At 42.8% G+C, this 18,636-nt stretch overlaps 1 protein-coding gene across 3 annotated transcripts in view; it reads left to right on the forward strand.

The window, feature by feature from the left end:
• The window catches only part of GXYLT1 (glucoside xylosyltransferase 1), a 75,931-nt gene extending 67,956 nt beyond the window's left edge, over positions 1 to 7,975 (forward strand). For all 3 annotated transcript variants that reach the window (XM_039505542.1, XM_039505549.1, XM_039505559.1), the window contains 3 exons: positions 4,224 to 4,347; positions 4,714 to 4,886; positions 6,542 to 7,975. In XM_039505542.1, the coding sequence (XP_039361476.1) occupies positions 4,224 to 4,347; positions 4,714 to 4,886; positions 6,542 to 6,703 (459 nt within the window). In that variant the 3' untranslated portion in view covers positions 6,704 to 7,975. The remainder of the gene's footprint in view (positions 1 to 4,223; positions 4,348 to 4,713; positions 4,887 to 6,541) is intronic.
• The last annotated feature ends 10,661 nt before the right edge of the window (positions 7,976 to 18,636 follow it).

An 18,636-nucleotide genomic window follows, 5' to 3' on the forward strand; every position in this document is an offset into this window, starting at 1 on the left:
ATTTACATGCTAGATGCGCTAAAGATTCATATGTCCCTTAATGCTTCAACCACCATTCCAGGGGACATTCGTCCATGCTGATGATGGGTTCTGCTCAATAACGAGCCAAAGCAGTGCAGCCCAGCACATGTTCATTTTCATCATCTGATTCAGATGCCACCAGCAGAAGGTTGACTTCCTTTTTTGGTGGTTTGGGTTCTGTAGGCTCTGCATCTGAGTGTTGCTCTTTTAAGACTTCTGAAAGCATGCTCCACACTTCATCCCTCTTTGATTTTGGAAGGCACTTCAGATTCTTAAATCTTGAGTTGAGTGCTATAGCTATCTTTAGAAATTTCACATTGGTATCTTTGCATTTTGTCAAATTTACAGTGGAAGTGTTCTTTAAATGACCAACATGTGCTGGGTCATCATCCAAGACTGCTATAACATGAAATATATGGTGGGGCCGGCAGGCTTCCTACCTGGCTCACGCCTCTTCCCCCATCTCCACCCACAGCAGAGTTTGGGTGTGGGAGGGGGCAGGGGATTGGGGCATGGGACAGGATGAGGTGGGCTCTAGGTGGCGCTTACTTGGGGGGCTCCCTGGAAGCGGCAACATCCCCCTTGCTCAGCTGATAAGTGGAGGTGTGGTCAGGCAACTCTGCATGCTGCCTCTGCCTGCAGGCACTGCCCCCGCAGCTCCCGTTGGCTTTCTCCCAGCCAATAGGAGCTATGGGGGCGGTGCCCTGGGCAGATGCAATGCGCAGAATTGCCTGGCCACACCTCCACCTAGCAGCTGAGCGAGGGGGATGTCGCCGCTTCCGAGGAACTCCCCAGGTAAGCACCTCCCAGAGCGCACCTCACCCCATCCCGTGCCCCCACCCCCCTGCTTCCTCCCACACCCAGTCTCTTCTGCTGGGGGGAGGGAGGGTGTGGTGGCCTAAAACTGCCCCAGCAGCAGCCGATGTGCCTGGCACAGGGGCTGTCTAAGCTGACCCTGAGCCAGGGACACTGGCTACTGCAGAAGTCACAGAGGTCATGGAAAGTCATGCAATCCGTGACCTCTGTGACAATCTCACAGACTTAAGTATCATCCATAGATATTTTTTCAATCTAGTCCTTTCTGTGTTTCTCCCTTCTATTGAGAATGTTTCAAATTACTTTTCTGTGTTTAATCTTATCTTTTTACTGCTCATATGTGACTAGGTAACTTTCCATATCTCTGTGCTTGTGGATGTTGGCAAGACCTCTCAATTAGTATAATTTGTGTAAACATGCTGTTTGCCTGCCTTCATGGACAAATAATGAGAATGTTAGGTCCCTACAGATCCCACTCCCCACCTTTTTTCTCTGTCCAAATTGGAATATTATTGTTCTTTGTTTAGGATTCCATCTATTTTTTTTATAGTGCTCATATTCAAAGTAGCTTGATCTTCTTACAGATAGTCCTCCCCTTTATTTTGTTAAATTTCTTGTCCTTTATTAATCCTCCCAGTTCCTCTTGACCTCTTACTATTTACTTATTCCTTATCTACCTTTTCAACACTTAGCCTAAAACAACTGAACAATACACTAAAAATATACCCTTGGGAAGAATTTTGCATTGGCAGGAAGGTGAATTGGTGAGTCAACAAGTCTCTTTTTTTCATTCTTACCATATTATGTTTTTTCCTACCACTTCTGTATGTGTTCTTTTTTGTTTTTTTGAGACCTGTTCTTGTAATTTGCCCACAGTTCAGTCTGCTATCTGTTCATAAGTAGCCTGTTTCACCTGTTTTCGTCTTAACTATTTGAGAAAAAGACTTGTTGCTATACAAGCACCATCTTCTCATGCACCAGCCTTTTCCACCACACCTTTAGGTACCCTCTCTGCAACTATGTTTTTGGACTTAAGAATGCAGTAGTCTTTGAGGTTCTGTTCTTTAGTTTGCTTCATGGTTTCTTAAACGTAGTCCCCAGAACCTCATTTGCTGAACTGGGATCCCTATTTAGCAGTATGATGAAAGATACAAGATCTTGAAGTTTTGCAGGAATGGTCAATATCATATTTAGAGAACAGGAACTCACTAGTATAGGCAAAAAGGCTGTAGGTCAATATCTCCCAAGTTGAAGGTTGGGCCAAAGTGTGCCTGAGGAAAGTCACCACCTCTGTTCTTGCTCTGATTCAGGACTGTGGGAGCATCTTAGAAGTACAGGTCTACGGATTCAGCTGGCAAGCAGCCTATAATCCAAGCTTCTCTTCTCTGTTCCCATGTCCTTCAGCTCATCTGGGGGGTGGCCTCAACAAGTGCCCTTACCCTCAGTGTCATATCATCTGATGAGTAGGACCACAGGATAGAGTAATAGAGCTGCTGGGAGTGAGTGGGGAAGGAAAAATCAGCAAAATAAATGAAAGCACGCTAGAAAAAATGGGAAGAAGAAAAAGGAAAAAAAATACATGGGGGAAAAAATGAACAGGCCCAAAAGGGAGAATCAGACTAAATGAACAGGGGGCAAAAAGGAAAGACTGTGGCAACTGTATGAGTGGAACAGAAGGCAACACATTCATTCACTAATCCATCCCCAATGGGTGGCTGAAACAGAAAAATTTGGAAACTACTGCAGTAGCTAATTATTGAGTATGACACTCTCCATCATTTGTTCATGTATTCATATGCATGGTATCAGATTAGGTATTCATATTCTTGTTCTGAAGTTTAACTGGCAGGAATTCAGCTATACCTCTTCCTCCATCTAGATTCAGTTCTAGGCGTGTAATCAAAGGTTACTTTAACCTTGAAATCAACATACCAGTAGAAAGGCTATTGTAGCTCGATCATATAACGTAAGGGTGCTCATCACCCTCGCTGATTTATTTCCCTCTCTCCAGCCTCTCTGTTCACTTGCTTGCAGTCCCTGCCTTAACCCTAGCCCACCTCATCTAGAGTCTATCTGAGCAGCATTATTCAACTAAACACCTCTGAGCTAGGCGAATTCTCCTCTGGCTTACACTGGAAATTTGAGGTTCAAGAGTGTGATTTTTTGATTAGCTTACACCTTCAGAGAAGATGAATTACAGCAAAGTAATTTTCCAATTTGTAGGCACAAATGACACTGTGGAACACTAAATAAGATGTCTAAATTTTGTCATTTGTAGGTATCACAATTAGATACAAAATTGTGACCCAGTTTGAGCTTTGACAATTGGGATTTACACTAGTGTCGTAAAATATGACATGTGGGGCCATCACCCCTGGTTCCATATTGATTTAAGTTGTAATTAGCCTTCCATTATTTGTTCTGTAATTAGCATTTAGTAATTTTGGGAAGGCTATTTGTTCTTTATATAACAAGTTGTCAAAACCGTCCCTGGTTTAAATCCAAAATTCATTTCAACTTTAACTGCAGAACCACGACTGTTTCTTCTGTGATCCCAGTTTTTACAGTCTTCTCGCACTCTCCAACGTCGTCAGCATAATTCTTTGAAGTATTCATTTGAATCTACAGGTGAAGAGTTTGTGTAGTTACTTTTCTAGATCAAGTCATGGTGCCATACTTAAGAGTTAGTTATAAGTTAATATTTAATAAGATTGATTCAGTGAAAAACCTTAATTTTACACGTTTGTGCAATTGTTTTATAAATCTTTCGCGGCAGTTTTTGTGTGGGAAATTTAGCCAATTTAAAGTTAATCAAGACTTTTGTTTTGAAATCAATTTTAAAAAATTATCTTTTCATCCTGTAACTCAGCCCCAGTTCAATACTCTCTCTCTTACTAATGTTAGAAAAACTGCTTGAGGTATGGGTTTTGAGGAGAGACTGGGAGATCTGAAGTTCAATTTAAAATATCTTGCACAGCCTTTTGCAGAATTTTCTATTAGAATAGATTTCGTATTTGATTCCATTAATCCATAGCAAAGGGTACTTTTTGTTTCTTAGTATTGTTTGTATACCAAAGCGCTTTCTGTGGGAAATAATTCATGATCACAAATGAAAAATTACTACTTTGTTCATCTCCTCCTCTTAATTACCATATAAAATAAAGTTACAAACGACTAACCTAATATTTTCAAGAGAAACAAGGCATAATTTAAGACATATTCAACTTGGATATAATTTAATTTTCATGAAGTATGAAAAACATGTTTAAAAAAAAATCCTATGCAATTTCAGAGATTCCAGTTTTGAAAAGCAGATTACTGGGATTCTTTGATTTCTATTGTGACTTGGTCCTAATGTTTTCTCTGTTTGTTTGTTTTTTTAATAGAATGATATGACAACTGCTCGGCTGCAGTGGGGAGAAATTCTTATGCCATTGCTTAAAAAATATAAACTAAACATAACATGGGGTGATCAAGATCTGTTGAATATTATGTTTTTTCATAATCCAGGTATGTCCTTTTCTCTGTTTAATTTTGATATTGTTTCACACTACAACTGTAAGATATTAATCTTGTATTTAGTTTCTAAATGCAGAAAATGTTGCCCTTTTTCAGAATTTTCAATGGATATATTCCAGATAGCATTTTGCTTATTCCTTTTAAAAAATGTTCTTTATGTTGATTTTGAGATCATTTAATCCAAAATAGATTTAAATTGTATTGATGCCACCTAATTATTTTAAATATAATTGTATACAAATATTTTAACACAATCTCTGCAAGATGTTATCTTATCAAGAAAAACTACTGATTACATTTTTGTTCTCTCCCGAAGAGTTTTGTTGTGAACTGTATACTGTGTATTTTTCTGAACAGAGAGCCTATTTGTCTTTCCCTGTCAATGGAATTATCGTCCTGACCACTGCATTTATGGAAGCAATTGTAAGGAAGCTGAAGAAAAAGGAATATTTATTCTTCATGGAAACAGAGGTGTTTACCATGATGATAAACAACCAACTTTTAGGGTTATATATGAAGCAATAAAAAAAGTAAGTAACTGTATAAACTACAATCATCCATAACTTGTGTAGAATTATTTATAAAATGTATCATCTGTTAAAGTTTAACATTTTTAGGACATTTGCACTTTTTCTTGTATTATAATAATACCTCACCTTTATCAATTCTAGATAATTAACACAGCAACACTTTAAAAATGATTTGCAATTCCGCTGGACTTCAAGTTTGGTTTTATGACAAAATAGAAACAGAATTGTTTGTTGTACTTTGAAACTAACATTTTAGGTTATTCAAGGATTATGATCAGCTTGGAATCTAAGACATATTCTGTAACTGCAGCATATTTATTAAAAGACCTTATGCTGAGTCTTATAACAGATAAACACAAATATATAAAGAACCATATAATATTTATTTGTATTAGGATAGTTCCCTCAAACCAACAGAGATTGGTGTTCCATTGTGCTAAGCATTATACAAACAGAGTAGGAGACATTCCCTGCCCCAAAGACCTTACAATGTTCATAGTATCATACAATTGTTAAAATTTTATTGTAGGCATACTTTGCCCACTGGAAAACAAATATTTGTGTATCATATTGTGATCTGTTTTGTATGCTAGGCACATTAATATGTGGTTATCACTTTAAATGCATGCAAGTTTCTCTTCTAAGGACAATGGATTCTTTTTTATTCTGCAAATAAGGCTTCCAATAAAGTATTTATCACTACATCAGTATATTCACTGAAGAGCTGTAAAAAGTAGCGTTGATACACATTTTAATGTAACACACTATCTTGTATATGACCTTCGAAAATCAGTAGTATATTTTAATGGCGCTTTATTGCAGGTTGTCATATGGATATAAAAATGAAGAAAAGTACTTTTGAGGGTCTGAAAATACACTGCAGAGAGAGAAAATTTGTTCCCATAAAATAAGATGCTTTGTTTCCTTTGAGCATTGTCAAAAAGAAAAAAAGTATCTCCTTTTTAGTTATGACACCATTTGGTTTATGAATATTCCACAAAAAGTATATAAAACAATGCTGATCTGATGGTTTTAAGATTAGCACAATTATTATACTATGAAATATTGGGTTTGCAAATAATTTTTCATATCTCTTAAGAAAAAATATTATAACACTGAATTAATGATTGTATTTTTACTTTATGTTCATGTTAAACACAATATATGCTTGACATTCATTCAATTTAATGAAATTGTTCTGTCTTTATTGGTACTGTAGATTATCCATTGTGCTGTTGATTCACTGTAACTCAATAAGAATTTTAATTTTTTAAAGAAGTGCATTTAGACTGGGATAATTGTACATTTTTAAGCCAAAGCTGAGATGCAGTAGGCATGTGATCATGTGAACAACCCATGAATTATGTTAGATCTTTAAAGCTTATTTTGAATTTGCTTGTATGGCTTAGTATGTTGATTTTGTATTTTGTCTAAGCAATATTTGAATGATGACTTTTTCATATTGTATTCAAAACAAGCTGAGCAAAGTTTTCACTAGCCTTAGAGCATCAAGTAACCATATTTATGGAGTTACTTTTGTGTTTCACAATAATGATGAAAGGCATTTTCATAACACTCTTGCTTCTCTGAAAAAAAAAAGGAATATTGTGCTTACACATGACCTTAATGTCACTTCTCATTTTTTTCTCCTCTAGTATTCCTTTGGTGATGACCTGGTTAATTTCCTGTTACAGCCCCTAGAACTGGAACTGCAGAAGACAATGCATACATACTGTGGAAGAATATACAAAGTGTTCATAAAGCAGCTAACAAAAAGCATAAGAGATATTTATGATAGAAGATCAAAGGGAAGTTGATTCTTGCTACAAACTCACAAAACTATTGAATTCAAACAGACGGAATATATAAAATGTATGAATGATGTTCATGCAAGAAATATAATATTGCTTGAATCACCTATTCCTAGCATGCCTAGGTAAATGTTTACCAGTGTAGATAAAATGAAGAAACTGTTCATATTATGAAGAATACAAACACTTTCCTGCAAAGAAGATATTTTTGATCTTTTAATCACTGCTAATTTTCATTCCAGTTCTAGTGAATATGGGAGTTACTGGCTCTTCTAGTCGTTTTTTTTATTCTGCATAATTCAGTTGTCTGTCATACTCAAATGGGTAAAACAGAAATTAAGATAGATCTACTGGTAGAATGTACCTCATACATTATCTATGATTCTGCTAAACTGTGAATGTAGCAATAATTGAGTCAGCACTAACCTCACTTTAAAAGTGTGAGAACAAAGTTGTTTACAAGGACAGAAGTTATTCTGTTTTCAAAGAAATGTGATATAACCATTGACAATCTGTATGTGCCTTTAGACGTGTTCATCTCCTACGTGTTAAAATATTGTTTTGACAATCATGGTTCATATTTTTAATGTAAACTGCACATTATAAGCAAGATTTTCAAAGCAATTAATCACTAGTGTAAGAGGAACTAGTTTCTCATCTATAGTTACTGATATCTTGTTGTGATACAACCTCATAACAGATGCTGTGTTCAGCCATCTTGCCAAAATACTCCAGCTGAATTTTTTACAAAGATATAATACGAGATTTTTTTTTAAAATAGTTTTTATCACTTTTAATGATATCTTTTTGCAACTTTACTGAGATTTCTGGAAGCAGAAATATATAATGGAATGTTGCCTCTATTATATTTAATTACTAAGAATGATTACATGATGTGATAGAGAGCTGTGAGTGGGGCTCTTAATTGTTCACCAAAATGCATATAGGACATGTTTCCTATGAGAAGTATTAATCGTGAGGAAATATTACACACATTACCACTTCACCTCATAACCCCCTCTCCCCCAATAGATTTGCATATGTGCTTAATAACAAAGCTTAAAAATCTTGGACAGATCCTCAGATGAATGGTTCCATTGACACCAATAGAGCTATGCTGATTTACAAGAGTATTAGGCCCTTGTGTTTTTGTTTATAGGAAACCTGTCCATTGTTTTCAGGATATAAATTTATTTCCTTTTGAAAAACGAAACAAAATAAGAAAAAAATCTATTGGTTCTAATAGTAATAAAATATTCTTCTTCGAGTGATTGTTCACGTCCATTCCAATTAGGTGTGCGCATGCCACATGCACGGACATCAGAGACCTTTTTCCCTTAGCAGCTCCCGTCAGGACCACAGGGGAGCCCCCTAGAGTGGTGCCCTTATGGCTGTATATATATTACCCCCCCTTCAGTTCCGTCTTACCATCCATGGAGGGGTTGGAATGTGCTCGCTCGCTCGCTTGCGAGTGATCCCTTAGCCTTTCAATCTTCTAGTTAGAGTTGTTCTTAGATAGTTATCAGTTAGTTAAATACCATTGTATTCAGGTGTCTGGAAGCTAGTTCCAGCACCAGACTTGGACTGCGGGAAATGCTGCAAGCCCAGGGTTTCAAAGGTTGCGACACGTACCACAAGTTTATGCCGAACAGCGACCCCCACGACTCCTGTCTCCAGTGTCTGGGAGTGTCTCATCAGGCAGAGTGCTGCAAAATCTGCAAGGCCTTCAAGCCGCATACTAAGAAAGAAAGAGACTTTCACCTTAAGCAGTTGCTCATGGAGACCACTTTACAACCACCAGCCCCTGACTGACCAGCACCAACCCCAGCTTCCTTGTTGAAAAGTGCCGCGGCATCCATGCATGACCTGGCACTGCCCAGGCACTGTAAATCGCCAGCACCGAGACGGGCCGACAAACCTCGGCGCCGGTCGACTAAGCGTCACAAGAAAGGAGAAAGAGGGCGCTCTCCCCAAAGAGCTACTAAGCTGCTCAAAGAAGCTCCTAGCATGCAAAGATAGATTGTGGGCCCAAACCAAGAACTGGCACCATCGACTTAGGTGCCACAGGCCCCGTTGAGTCCAGTACCCAGCAGATTCAGTGCCGACGAATGTCTGGAGGAGGTCATCGAACACCCCTCCACACCTGACTCTTTCGAGGCAGTGAAAGACCTCATTGAGTTGTCGGCGCCAAACCCCCTCCTGTGCAGGGAGAAGCCTTCTGGCATCACCCAAGAAGGTGCTGTCCAGAGGGAAGCCGGCAATGGTGCTCCGCTCAAGGTCACCCTCTCAGCACTGCTCTTGGCACCGCTCCTGTTCAAGCGTGGCATCCTACTATTCCCCGGCACCCGCGACCCAGTGTGAAGTTATGGCACCGGAGGCGAACCCACCAGCAGTGCCCGCAGCGACCGCACGCCGGTCCACAATGCCATTGGTCACCCGGCACCGGAGTACGGCACCGACAACCTCACCGGCACCGAGTGAGAGGCACCAGTCCCGGTCCTGAGACTCCTGGTACCATCCTGGTCAGCCAGGCACTGCTCCCCAGCTGCTCAACATTCGGTACCACCCTGGTTCTCTCAGTCGGCTCCAAGGCCGACTCCGCTCGGTCTAGCTGTAGCAGACATCGAACTGTAGTCAGCAGAGAATCCCAATCAGCACAGCAGCCACAATGACTTCCTCTGGGTCAGTGGCCTTTCTGGACCCCGTGGGCCTACCACCAGCAGCAGGGCATCACCTCCAGAGTCTCTAGGTCTGGGCAATCTATGCGATGCCATTCCAGGTTGCTACACAGGCACGCATCAAGGACAAGGGAGACCACTTTCTCCACGCCGCCCCTGGACCCCGAGAGCAACCAGCGCTTCCAGGCCCAATGCCCGAGGCGGTGCCAAGTACTGTGACACCTCGAGAGGTGTCAGTCCCACCAGGCCCTGAAATGTCCCAGGCATATGGGGACACACAGGAGGGTCTAGATGAAGGCAACTGACAGCACCTCACTTCCTCCTCTTCCCCAGACGAGGCGGTGGCGGGCACATCAGTCTCAGGACTGCCACCGATCGAACGCAGGGCTCACCAGGAGCTACTCCGTAGGATCACCCTCAATATGGGCCTCCAGGCGGAAGAAACGGTCGAGCAGGAGGATCCAGTGATGGACATCTTGATGCCCGAGGGTCCCTCCAGAGTCGCGCTCCCTCTCATAAAGAGCATACAAACAAATTACAGTACTATACAGCAGACCCAGGCCTCCATCACACCGACAGCCAGCGGGGTAGAAAGGAAATACTTCACCCCTTCCAAGGGTTATGAGTTCCTGTTCTGCCATCCAACTCCCTGTTCCCTAGTCGTTTCAGCAGTCAGTGAGAAGGAACGACAGGGCCAACAAGCCTTGGCCCCAAAGGCCAAGGAGGCCAAGCATTTGGACCTCTTAGGTAGGAAGGTCTACTCCTCTGGGGGCCTCCAGCTACGCATAGCCAACCAGCAGGCAATCCTTAATAGACATAACTTCAACTCTTGGATGGCCGTGTCCAAGTTTAAGAATCACCTGCCCCAGGACTGTCACTCTGAGTTTATGGCATTAATCAAGGAAGGAAAGGCCGTGGCTAAGACTTCGTTACAAACCTCCCTCAATTCAGCTGACTCTGGGGTAGCGTGGCTCCAGGCATCGGGTCTCCCTCCAGAGGTCCTGAATACCCTCAAAGACCTTCCCTTCCCTTTGAGGGCTCGGGCCTTTTCTTGGAGCAAACAGACTCCAGGCTGCACAGCCTTAAGGATTCTAGGACCACCCTGAAATCGCTAGGGATGCATATGCCGGCAACCCAGAGAAAGCCCTTCAGGCCTCAGCCTCCGCAGCAGAGGCAGTATCAACCCCGCCCCAGGTAGGAGCTGTATCGCAGGCGGGGCAGAAATAACAGGCGTAGACAACAGAATAATGTGCCTAACCAAGGCCAGAATAAACCTCAGCCCGGAAACAAGCTAGGGGTTGAAGGCATTCCCGGGACAGTGTACCAATCCAGTTCCCGGATCCATCCCCACGGTTTTTAACCAGCTATCCCACTTCTACCATGCGTGGTCCCCTATAACATTGGACCGCTGGGTGCTGCACACTGTAGAGTTACTCCCTCCAGTTCTCCACCTTCCCTATCCCTCTTCAAGGACCCGTTTCACAAGCAACTCCTTATGCAGGAGGTTCGTTCACTCCTCAAGATAGGTGCGGTGGAGGAGGTTCCACAGGAGCTATGGGGAAAGGGGTTTTACTCCCATTACTTTCTAATCCCTAAGGCAAAGGGGGGTCTTTGACCCATTTTAGACCTTTGCAGACTCAACACTTTTATGGTCAAACTCCAGTTCTGCATGGTCCCCTAAGCACATTCCATCGTTGGATCCAGGGGATTGTGACGCTGCCCTCGACATGACAGATGCATACTTCCATATTTCCATTCATCCGGTGCACTGACTCTTCCTCCGGTTTATCGTAAACCAATATCACTACCAGTTCACAGTTCTCCCGTTCAGCTTGTCAACAGCCCCCCCGAGTGTTCATGAAATGCATGTTCCAAGGACGAGGTCCAGTACCACATGACAATGGTCATAGACATGTTTCATAGACTGGGGCTTCTCAATGTACCCAAATCATCACTCATACCTACCCAAAGGATAGAGTTTATAGGGGCAGTCCTGGACTCGATATGGGCGAAAGTGAGCCTTCCAGAGCCCAGGTTCCAAGCCATAGAGCAGACTGTCACATCAGTGCTTCAGTATCCCACCATGACAGTCAGGTGTTGCCTGCAGCTAACAGGGCATATGGCAGCATGCACGTATGTGGTCAAGCATGTCCAACTGAGACTCAGGCCCATGCAGGCGTGCCTTGCACTGTCTTACTGTCTGTACTGAGACCCCCTGGATCTTGTGGTGACAATCCCGGAACAGGTTCTAGAATCCCTGCATTGATGGCTGGTCTGTGCAGGGGTCCCCTTCGCCAAGCCCCAACCTTCTCCGACGTTAGTAACAGATGTGTCAGATCTGGGCTAGGGTGCACACTAAGGGGATCTGAGGACACAAGGCTTGTGGTCGAGGGACGAGATACCTCATATCAACCTGAAGGAGCTCAGGGCAGTTTGTCTGGCCTGCCAAACCTTTCACACCACTTTGCAAAGTCACAGCATGACCATCCTGACAGATAACACCACCGCCATGTTCTATAAACAAGCAAGGTGGAGCCCGCTCCTCACCTCTCCGCCGCGAAGCTTTTCTTCTCTGGGACTTCTATATAGCCCAATCCATTCAGCTTGAAGCATCCTACCTTCCAGGGGTACGGAACGAGCTGGCAGATTGCCTCAGCAGGTCATACCACATGCACGAGTGGTCAATCAGATCGGACATCATACAGTCAGTCTTCCAAAAGTGGGGTTATCCCCAAGTAGACCTCTTTGCCACCAAGAGCAATTGACAGTGCCCTCAGCTCTGCTCATTCCAAAACCACAGTCCAGGCTCGATTGCTGATGCATTCTTAATACCATGAGACGAGGGTCTGAAGCAGGGGTCGGCAACCTTTCAGAAGTGGTGTGCCAAGTCTTCATTTATTCACTCTAATTTAAGGTTTCACGTGCTAGTAATACATTTTAATGTTTTTAGAAGGTCTCTTTCTATAAGTCTATAATGTAAAACTAGACTATTGTTGTATGTAAAGTAAATAAGGTTTTTTAAATGTTTAAGAAGCTTCATTGAAAATTAAATTAAAATGCAGAGCCCTCCGAACCGCTGGCCAGGACCCGGGCAGTGTGAGTGCCACTGAAAATCAGCTTGCGTGCCGCCTTCAGCACGCATGCCATAGGTTGCCTACCCCTGGTCTGAAATATGCCTTTCCTCCTAACCTGCTCGTCCACTGGGTCCTCCTCAAAATTCGCAGGGAAAGGGTGATGGTAATCATGATCGCCCCATCTTGGCCCCAGGAGCATTGGTACAGAACCCTCCTAGAGTGGTCCATAGACACCCCGATAGCCCTGCCCTCCACCCGGATCTGATCACGCAGGACCACGGGTGCCTCCTTCACCCAAACCTGCAATCTCTACATCTCATGGCTTGGAAACTCCATGGCTAAATCCCATAAAGAGCCAGTGCTTTCAGTCGGTGAGACACATTCTCCTGGGCAGTAGAAAACCTTCCACTAGGGCTGCCTACCTGGCAACATGGAAAAGGTTTTCCTGTTGGTGTGAAGCCAAGCACCTTCAATCACTCCAGGCTCCTATCCCAGTTATTTTAGACTATCTCCTACACCTTAAGCAACAGGGTCTATCCCTTTCCTCCATCAGAGTACACCTGGCGGTGAATCAATGGTAAGAAGGAGCTGAAGGGGAGTCGGGATGGCAGGGTAATATATACATCTCCATAGGGGTGCCACTTTAGGGGGCTCCCCTGCCATACTGACAGGAGTTGCTAAGGGAAAAAGTTTCCAACGTCCGTGCATGCGACGTGTGCATACCTAATTGTAATGGACGTGAACAACATATCTCGAACAACAACAGTTACGAGAGGTAAGTAACTGTCTTTTATATCTTAATGGCATGAATGCTGTTTTAGGTAATACTTGAGCTGAATTTAGATAATAGTTCTAATTGGAATGAAGTGGTGGCTTTTTCTGGGAGTTCCTTAGTAATCTGAGCTTGAAAGATCTCGCCAATGTCTAGTCATCCCCACCTTCCATGAGGCCCCATATAATGGCCATCTTTCTGTCTGAGCATGACTGGCTCTTATGTTTGTCAGTTCCAACTGGATCTAAGAAGTCGCTGAGCAATACAAAAGCACACCCTCTGTTGTGAGCAGTGCTTCTGTTGTACTCCCAGCCCCTGCTGGCCCAGGGAGCAAGAGACTGGATGGGAAGTAGAAGCCAGAATCTCTTGCATGTTGTGTAGGGCACACCACTAGTCTTATTAGACAAATCTGGAGCTATTTTTAATAGGGATAATACATTGGAAACTATTTGTGGGTTTTGATTATAGTTATATCACATAAATTCAGATGCCAGAAGCTAATCTGCCCCGACTTCACTCTCAGTCCATTTTTTGTGCATACACGTGTTGCATATCAAATAAAAGTATTAGTGAGCCAGATAAATAATGTTAATTCTACTTAACCATCTATTGGAAGTCACCAAATGGTCACCACACTGTATATTCTTATTTTTAGAATAATGTGGAAATCAAATAATTCTCTTAATGTTTGTGTATTTACTTATATTTTGCACACTAAAACACCATAGAAAATTTACTTTACTATTGAAACTAGTTCATACTTACGGTTTCCATACTTATGAAGTGAAAGATGTTTATCTCCTTTAAAACTCTTTCTAGATTTAAAATCTATATAATCGTGAATGCAATTGTAAAGCTGAATGACTTGCAGCATGCAATGCATTATTTTTTTACATAAACTTTGTTTTGCATCAGTTTTTGTCTTCAGTTTTTTATTTCTATTAATAGTACTGTGTGATTATGTTTACAAACACTTTCCTTTGTAACACCCTACTTTTGCACATTTATAACTTGTTGAAATATTCACTCTTGGGACTAATGTTTCATGATTGATCTTTATACAGATGTTGGGTGTTTGGTTTTTGTGTGTGAAAGTTTTGTTGAATCCTTTGAGCCGTTTTTTAAACAGAATGATAGAGTGCAAAAAGCAGCAGTAACTTTTTCATTTAAAAAATCCACTTCTACTCTTTTTTTGAACAGAACTGAAACAAAAATGTCTGAATTTGAAAGTTAAAGCTTGTCATAGAATAGACAGCCTACAGTGAGTTGTGCTTTATTTAAATAGATTTTGCTTTAACATTTTTGAAAATTGCATTCTGTGCAATAGACTTTAACGCTGTATAAACTTAAGACAACCTCAGTGAACCTCTGGGCTTCTTGGAAAGTGTAAACTTTTCAAAAGTTGTTAAAAGGGAGCATGTGCTTCTGGTGAACCTTCCCAGTGTCTGATTAGCCTTCCAGCATAATTGTCTGTCTCCTAAATTGTTTGGGATTTTTTCAGTTTCAAGTTCTTTAGGGTCTACGAATCATACAATTTTCTACCTTCAAAAAACAAACCTAACTTACAAAACAGACGTCCTGGGGACAATAAGGAGAATGAAAGGGTGGTCATGTGATGTGAGGATCTTGCACTTCCTTAAGAATTTCTCAAACTGCATGTTGGTAAGGTTATATGCATAGAGGTGTAGAAGTATGTATTTAGCCTGAAACTTGGCTGACTTGTGCTTTCAAATTTTAGAAGTGGGCTGTTTACTACCGACATTGACAGGTGGTGTTTATCTGGTTTCCTATAATTATAAAACTAGAGACTTCCCCTTTTCCCTATTTAAAAAAAAATCTAAGAAATTAAATGAAATCTGCACTTAGGACGGAAGAATCCCATGCACTGCTAAAGACTAGGGACTGAGTGGCTAGGCAGCAGTTCTGCAGAAAAGGACCTAGGGGTTACAGTAGACAAGAAGCTGGATATGAGTCACCTGTGTGCCCTTGTTGCCAAGAAGGCTAATGGCATTTTGGGTTGTATAACTAAGGAGCATTGCCAGCAGATCGAGGGATGTGATCATTCCCCTCTGTTCAGCATTGGTGAGGCCTCATCTGGAGTACTGTGTCCAGTTTTGGGCCCCACACTACAAGAAGGATGTGGAAAAATTGGGAAGAGTCCAGCGGAGGGCAACAAAAATGATTAGGGGGCTGGAGCACATGACTTAGGAGGAGAGGCTGAGGGAACTGGGATTGTTTAGTCTGCAGAAGAGAAGAGTGAGGGGGGATTTGATAGTTGCTTTCAACTACCTGAAAGGGGGTTCCAAACAGGATGGATCTAGACTGTTCTCAGTGGTACCAGATGACAGAACAAGAGTAACAGTCTCATGTTGCCATGGGGGAGATTTAGGTTGGATATTAGGGAAAACTTTTTCACTAGGAGGGTGGTGAAGCACTGGAATGGGTTACCTAGGGAGGTGGTGGAATCTCCTTCCTTAGAGGTTTTTAAGGTCAGGCTTGATGAAGCCCTGACTGGGATGATTTATTTGGGGATTGGTCCTGCTTTGAGCAGGGGGTTGGACTAGATGACCTCCTGAGGTCCCTTCCAACCATGGTATTCTATGATCTTTTGGATGAGTAACCACTTGTGAAAAGGGACCTGAAAGGGGATGGATAGCTAGAGTGTGGAACTCGATTGTATGAGAGACATTATAATGCTATGACCACTTGTCTGATGGTATGAGTGACAATAAATGAAGAGGCGGTTTCCAAATGATGCATGGGTATAAGATGGAGTAATAGCCGTAAGAATGATCACTTTGCAGTTCTTGACAACTTGTCAAAAAAGCTGCTTACTTGAAGATGCTAACTGCAAGGACACTGTATGACAGTCAGAGGGTCTCCCCCTCTGCAGCTGCTACCTATTTTTAGGAGACTCCTATGGTCTCTGATGATAAAACCCCATCTGAAGTAGTCTCTGACCTGACTGAGACTAGGGCTTGGCATACTTTGTCTTTAAAACAAGTATATATACTCCTAAGAAGAGCACTGCAGCCCAGAAAATCTTCAAGTACATTGAGAGCTTCATCTATTTTTTCACTAAACAGGTTGGGGCCCTGAAATGGCAAGTCTTCCATGACAAATAGAACTTCTCCTGGTATGCTTGATGTTTGTAACCAGGAAGAGTGTCTCATGAGTAGTCATGGATTATGATGCCATATTTCCAGCATCAAGCACCACTTGGAGAGATGTTCTGGCTGCCAACTGTCCCTTTTATTGTAAGTGACAAACTGTTCTGAGTTCCTGTGGAATTTTACCAATAAATTCCATAAACTTGTTATCATTCATGTAATCATGTAGTTCATGTGTCAGAAGTGCTCAATAATTGGGTACCTCCAGCATTAGTGAAATCCTAGCATTATTCTCTCTTACCTTTACCAAGGAAGTAGTACAAGGCTTCTAGACAGACACCTGCCAGGGAAAGATTTCCAGCCTCTTAAGTCTGGTAAGAGGATTGAGAAGGAGTCAAGTAGAGTATGTCTCAAACCAAAGCACTCCTCGTCCAAATTGGTGCCTAAGTTGACAGAGTCAGATGGTCTCAGCTACAGAGGACCCCTCTCCCAAGGAACTCAAGACAACAAGCCAGGAGCAACACCATGTCCAGTATGGCTTGCTCTGTGTGAAGGGCAGCGTGTATATTCCTCTGGGACCTCCCCAGTTAGAGATACTGTAGCTCTGTTATGACACAGCATTAGCAGGCCATCTGGACATGGACAAGGCCAAGGAAGACTACAAGTGGGACGCTGACTGCAAGTCTGAGTCCTCAATTTCATGCCTCTGATCTTGTGGTGGCCTTCCCTACAGCCCATCCAGACAAACCCAGGTGGGTGCCCGGGGGGGGGGGGAATAGTAATTCAAGGCCCCGTGGGTCTAGAACCCTGGGTGTGCAGGGCTGCCTGGCAACTGCCATCTCTGTGCTGTCACCCAGCAGCAGGTGTAGCTACCTTGTACTCCACTCCCCATGACCCGCTGTTGACACAGACCATGGAAAATTCCACCTCAAAAGGTCTAACAGTTAGCAGCCTCATGGCTACTGATTGGCTCTCCACTCTATATAAACTCCAGGGGTGTTCCAGGGAATAACACAGATCTCCTGTAGCTGCCATAACCATTTCTGCTTGCTGCTTCTGAACTCTTGGCTTCGACCTTGGCTTGATTTAGATTTTGCCTCCTAACTTGGACTCTGACCCTGGTGTGGAGCCTGACTACGAACTTCTCTGGTACTCCCAGCCTCAGGTTGACCCAGATCTGACCTTTGGTCCTTCCTGGCCTTGTTAGGCTGGTGCCAGCCAGCCCTGCAAAGTTCTGAGTTGCCATCTGCCATGTTGAACCATGTAAATGCAAGAGGCCATGTGACCCAGAAGCTTCAAACAGTTTCATGCTCTTTTGATCAGATAAGCCTTCAAACCTATGACAGTTGATTCAATTGCCTGGAACCTGGAGTCCAGAAGAAAGACTCTGGCTTGAGATGAGTCCAGTACAGGCCCTATAAAATCTGTCCTTTGGACAAGGGAGAGGAGAGGTTTTTCTGTGTTGATTAACAGTCATCAGGATAACATTGTTCTTCACTTGCTGTTTTGGACTGGCCTTTAACAAGCGAGTCATCTAGGTAGGAATAAACCTGCACTACTGATCTTCAAAGGAATGCAGCTGCTACTTCCATGACCTTTGTAAAAACCCTGGGAGTTGATGATGTCCAAAGAATCTCACCTCAACATAAATATCCTAGAGCTCTGGGAAATTCAGAATGCCTGCAAGGAGTTCCTCCCATTCATAGACAGTCGTTCCACCTAGATCAGGGACAATACAACTGCTATGTTCTAGTTAAAAGGGCACAGGGGTGTAGTGAGGCAGAGTGGCCTCCCTCCAGACTGGAGAGCGAGGGATCACTACGCTCCCCCTCATGTGCATAGCCGAACCTGCCCTGACCCTCTCGCTTGGAAGTACCAGGGTGGGACAGGAAGTATAAAGGAAGGGCTCTGCAGCTCAGCTGAGCGGGAGCCAGGGAAGGAGACACCCGGGAGCTGAATCTGCACTTTGCAATACCTTGCCCTTAGAAGAGATGGACCCAGAAGGGGAGTTGCCGTGACTACCATCCACTGTGTACCCAGAGGAGCCAGAGGACCTGTGGATTCCAGAGGTGTCAAATCCCGGGGAGGTAGGAAGTAGGCCAGGAGCAGCCGTGTCATAAACAGATAGCTAAGGGTTAAAGTCTGTTTTACCTGATAATTTCAAATCTCTGTGGAGGGAAGCTTTGTCTGTGTTCTTTGTTTTGAATCTAAGAGAGACAGTCATGTCTCCAAGTTCTAGTCTTATGATTTGATTTCTATATTTGCAATTGGGTGTTTGCTAAAGGAAATGCTTTATTCCTGTTTG

This window comes from Mauremys reevesii, linkage group 1 (genome assembly GCF_016161935.1).
Source record: "Mauremys reevesii isolate NIE-2019 linkage group 1, ASM1616193v1, whole genome shotgun sequence".
NCBI classification, from domain to species: domain Eukaryota; kingdom Metazoa; phylum Chordata; order Testudines; family Geoemydidae; genus Mauremys; species Mauremys reevesii.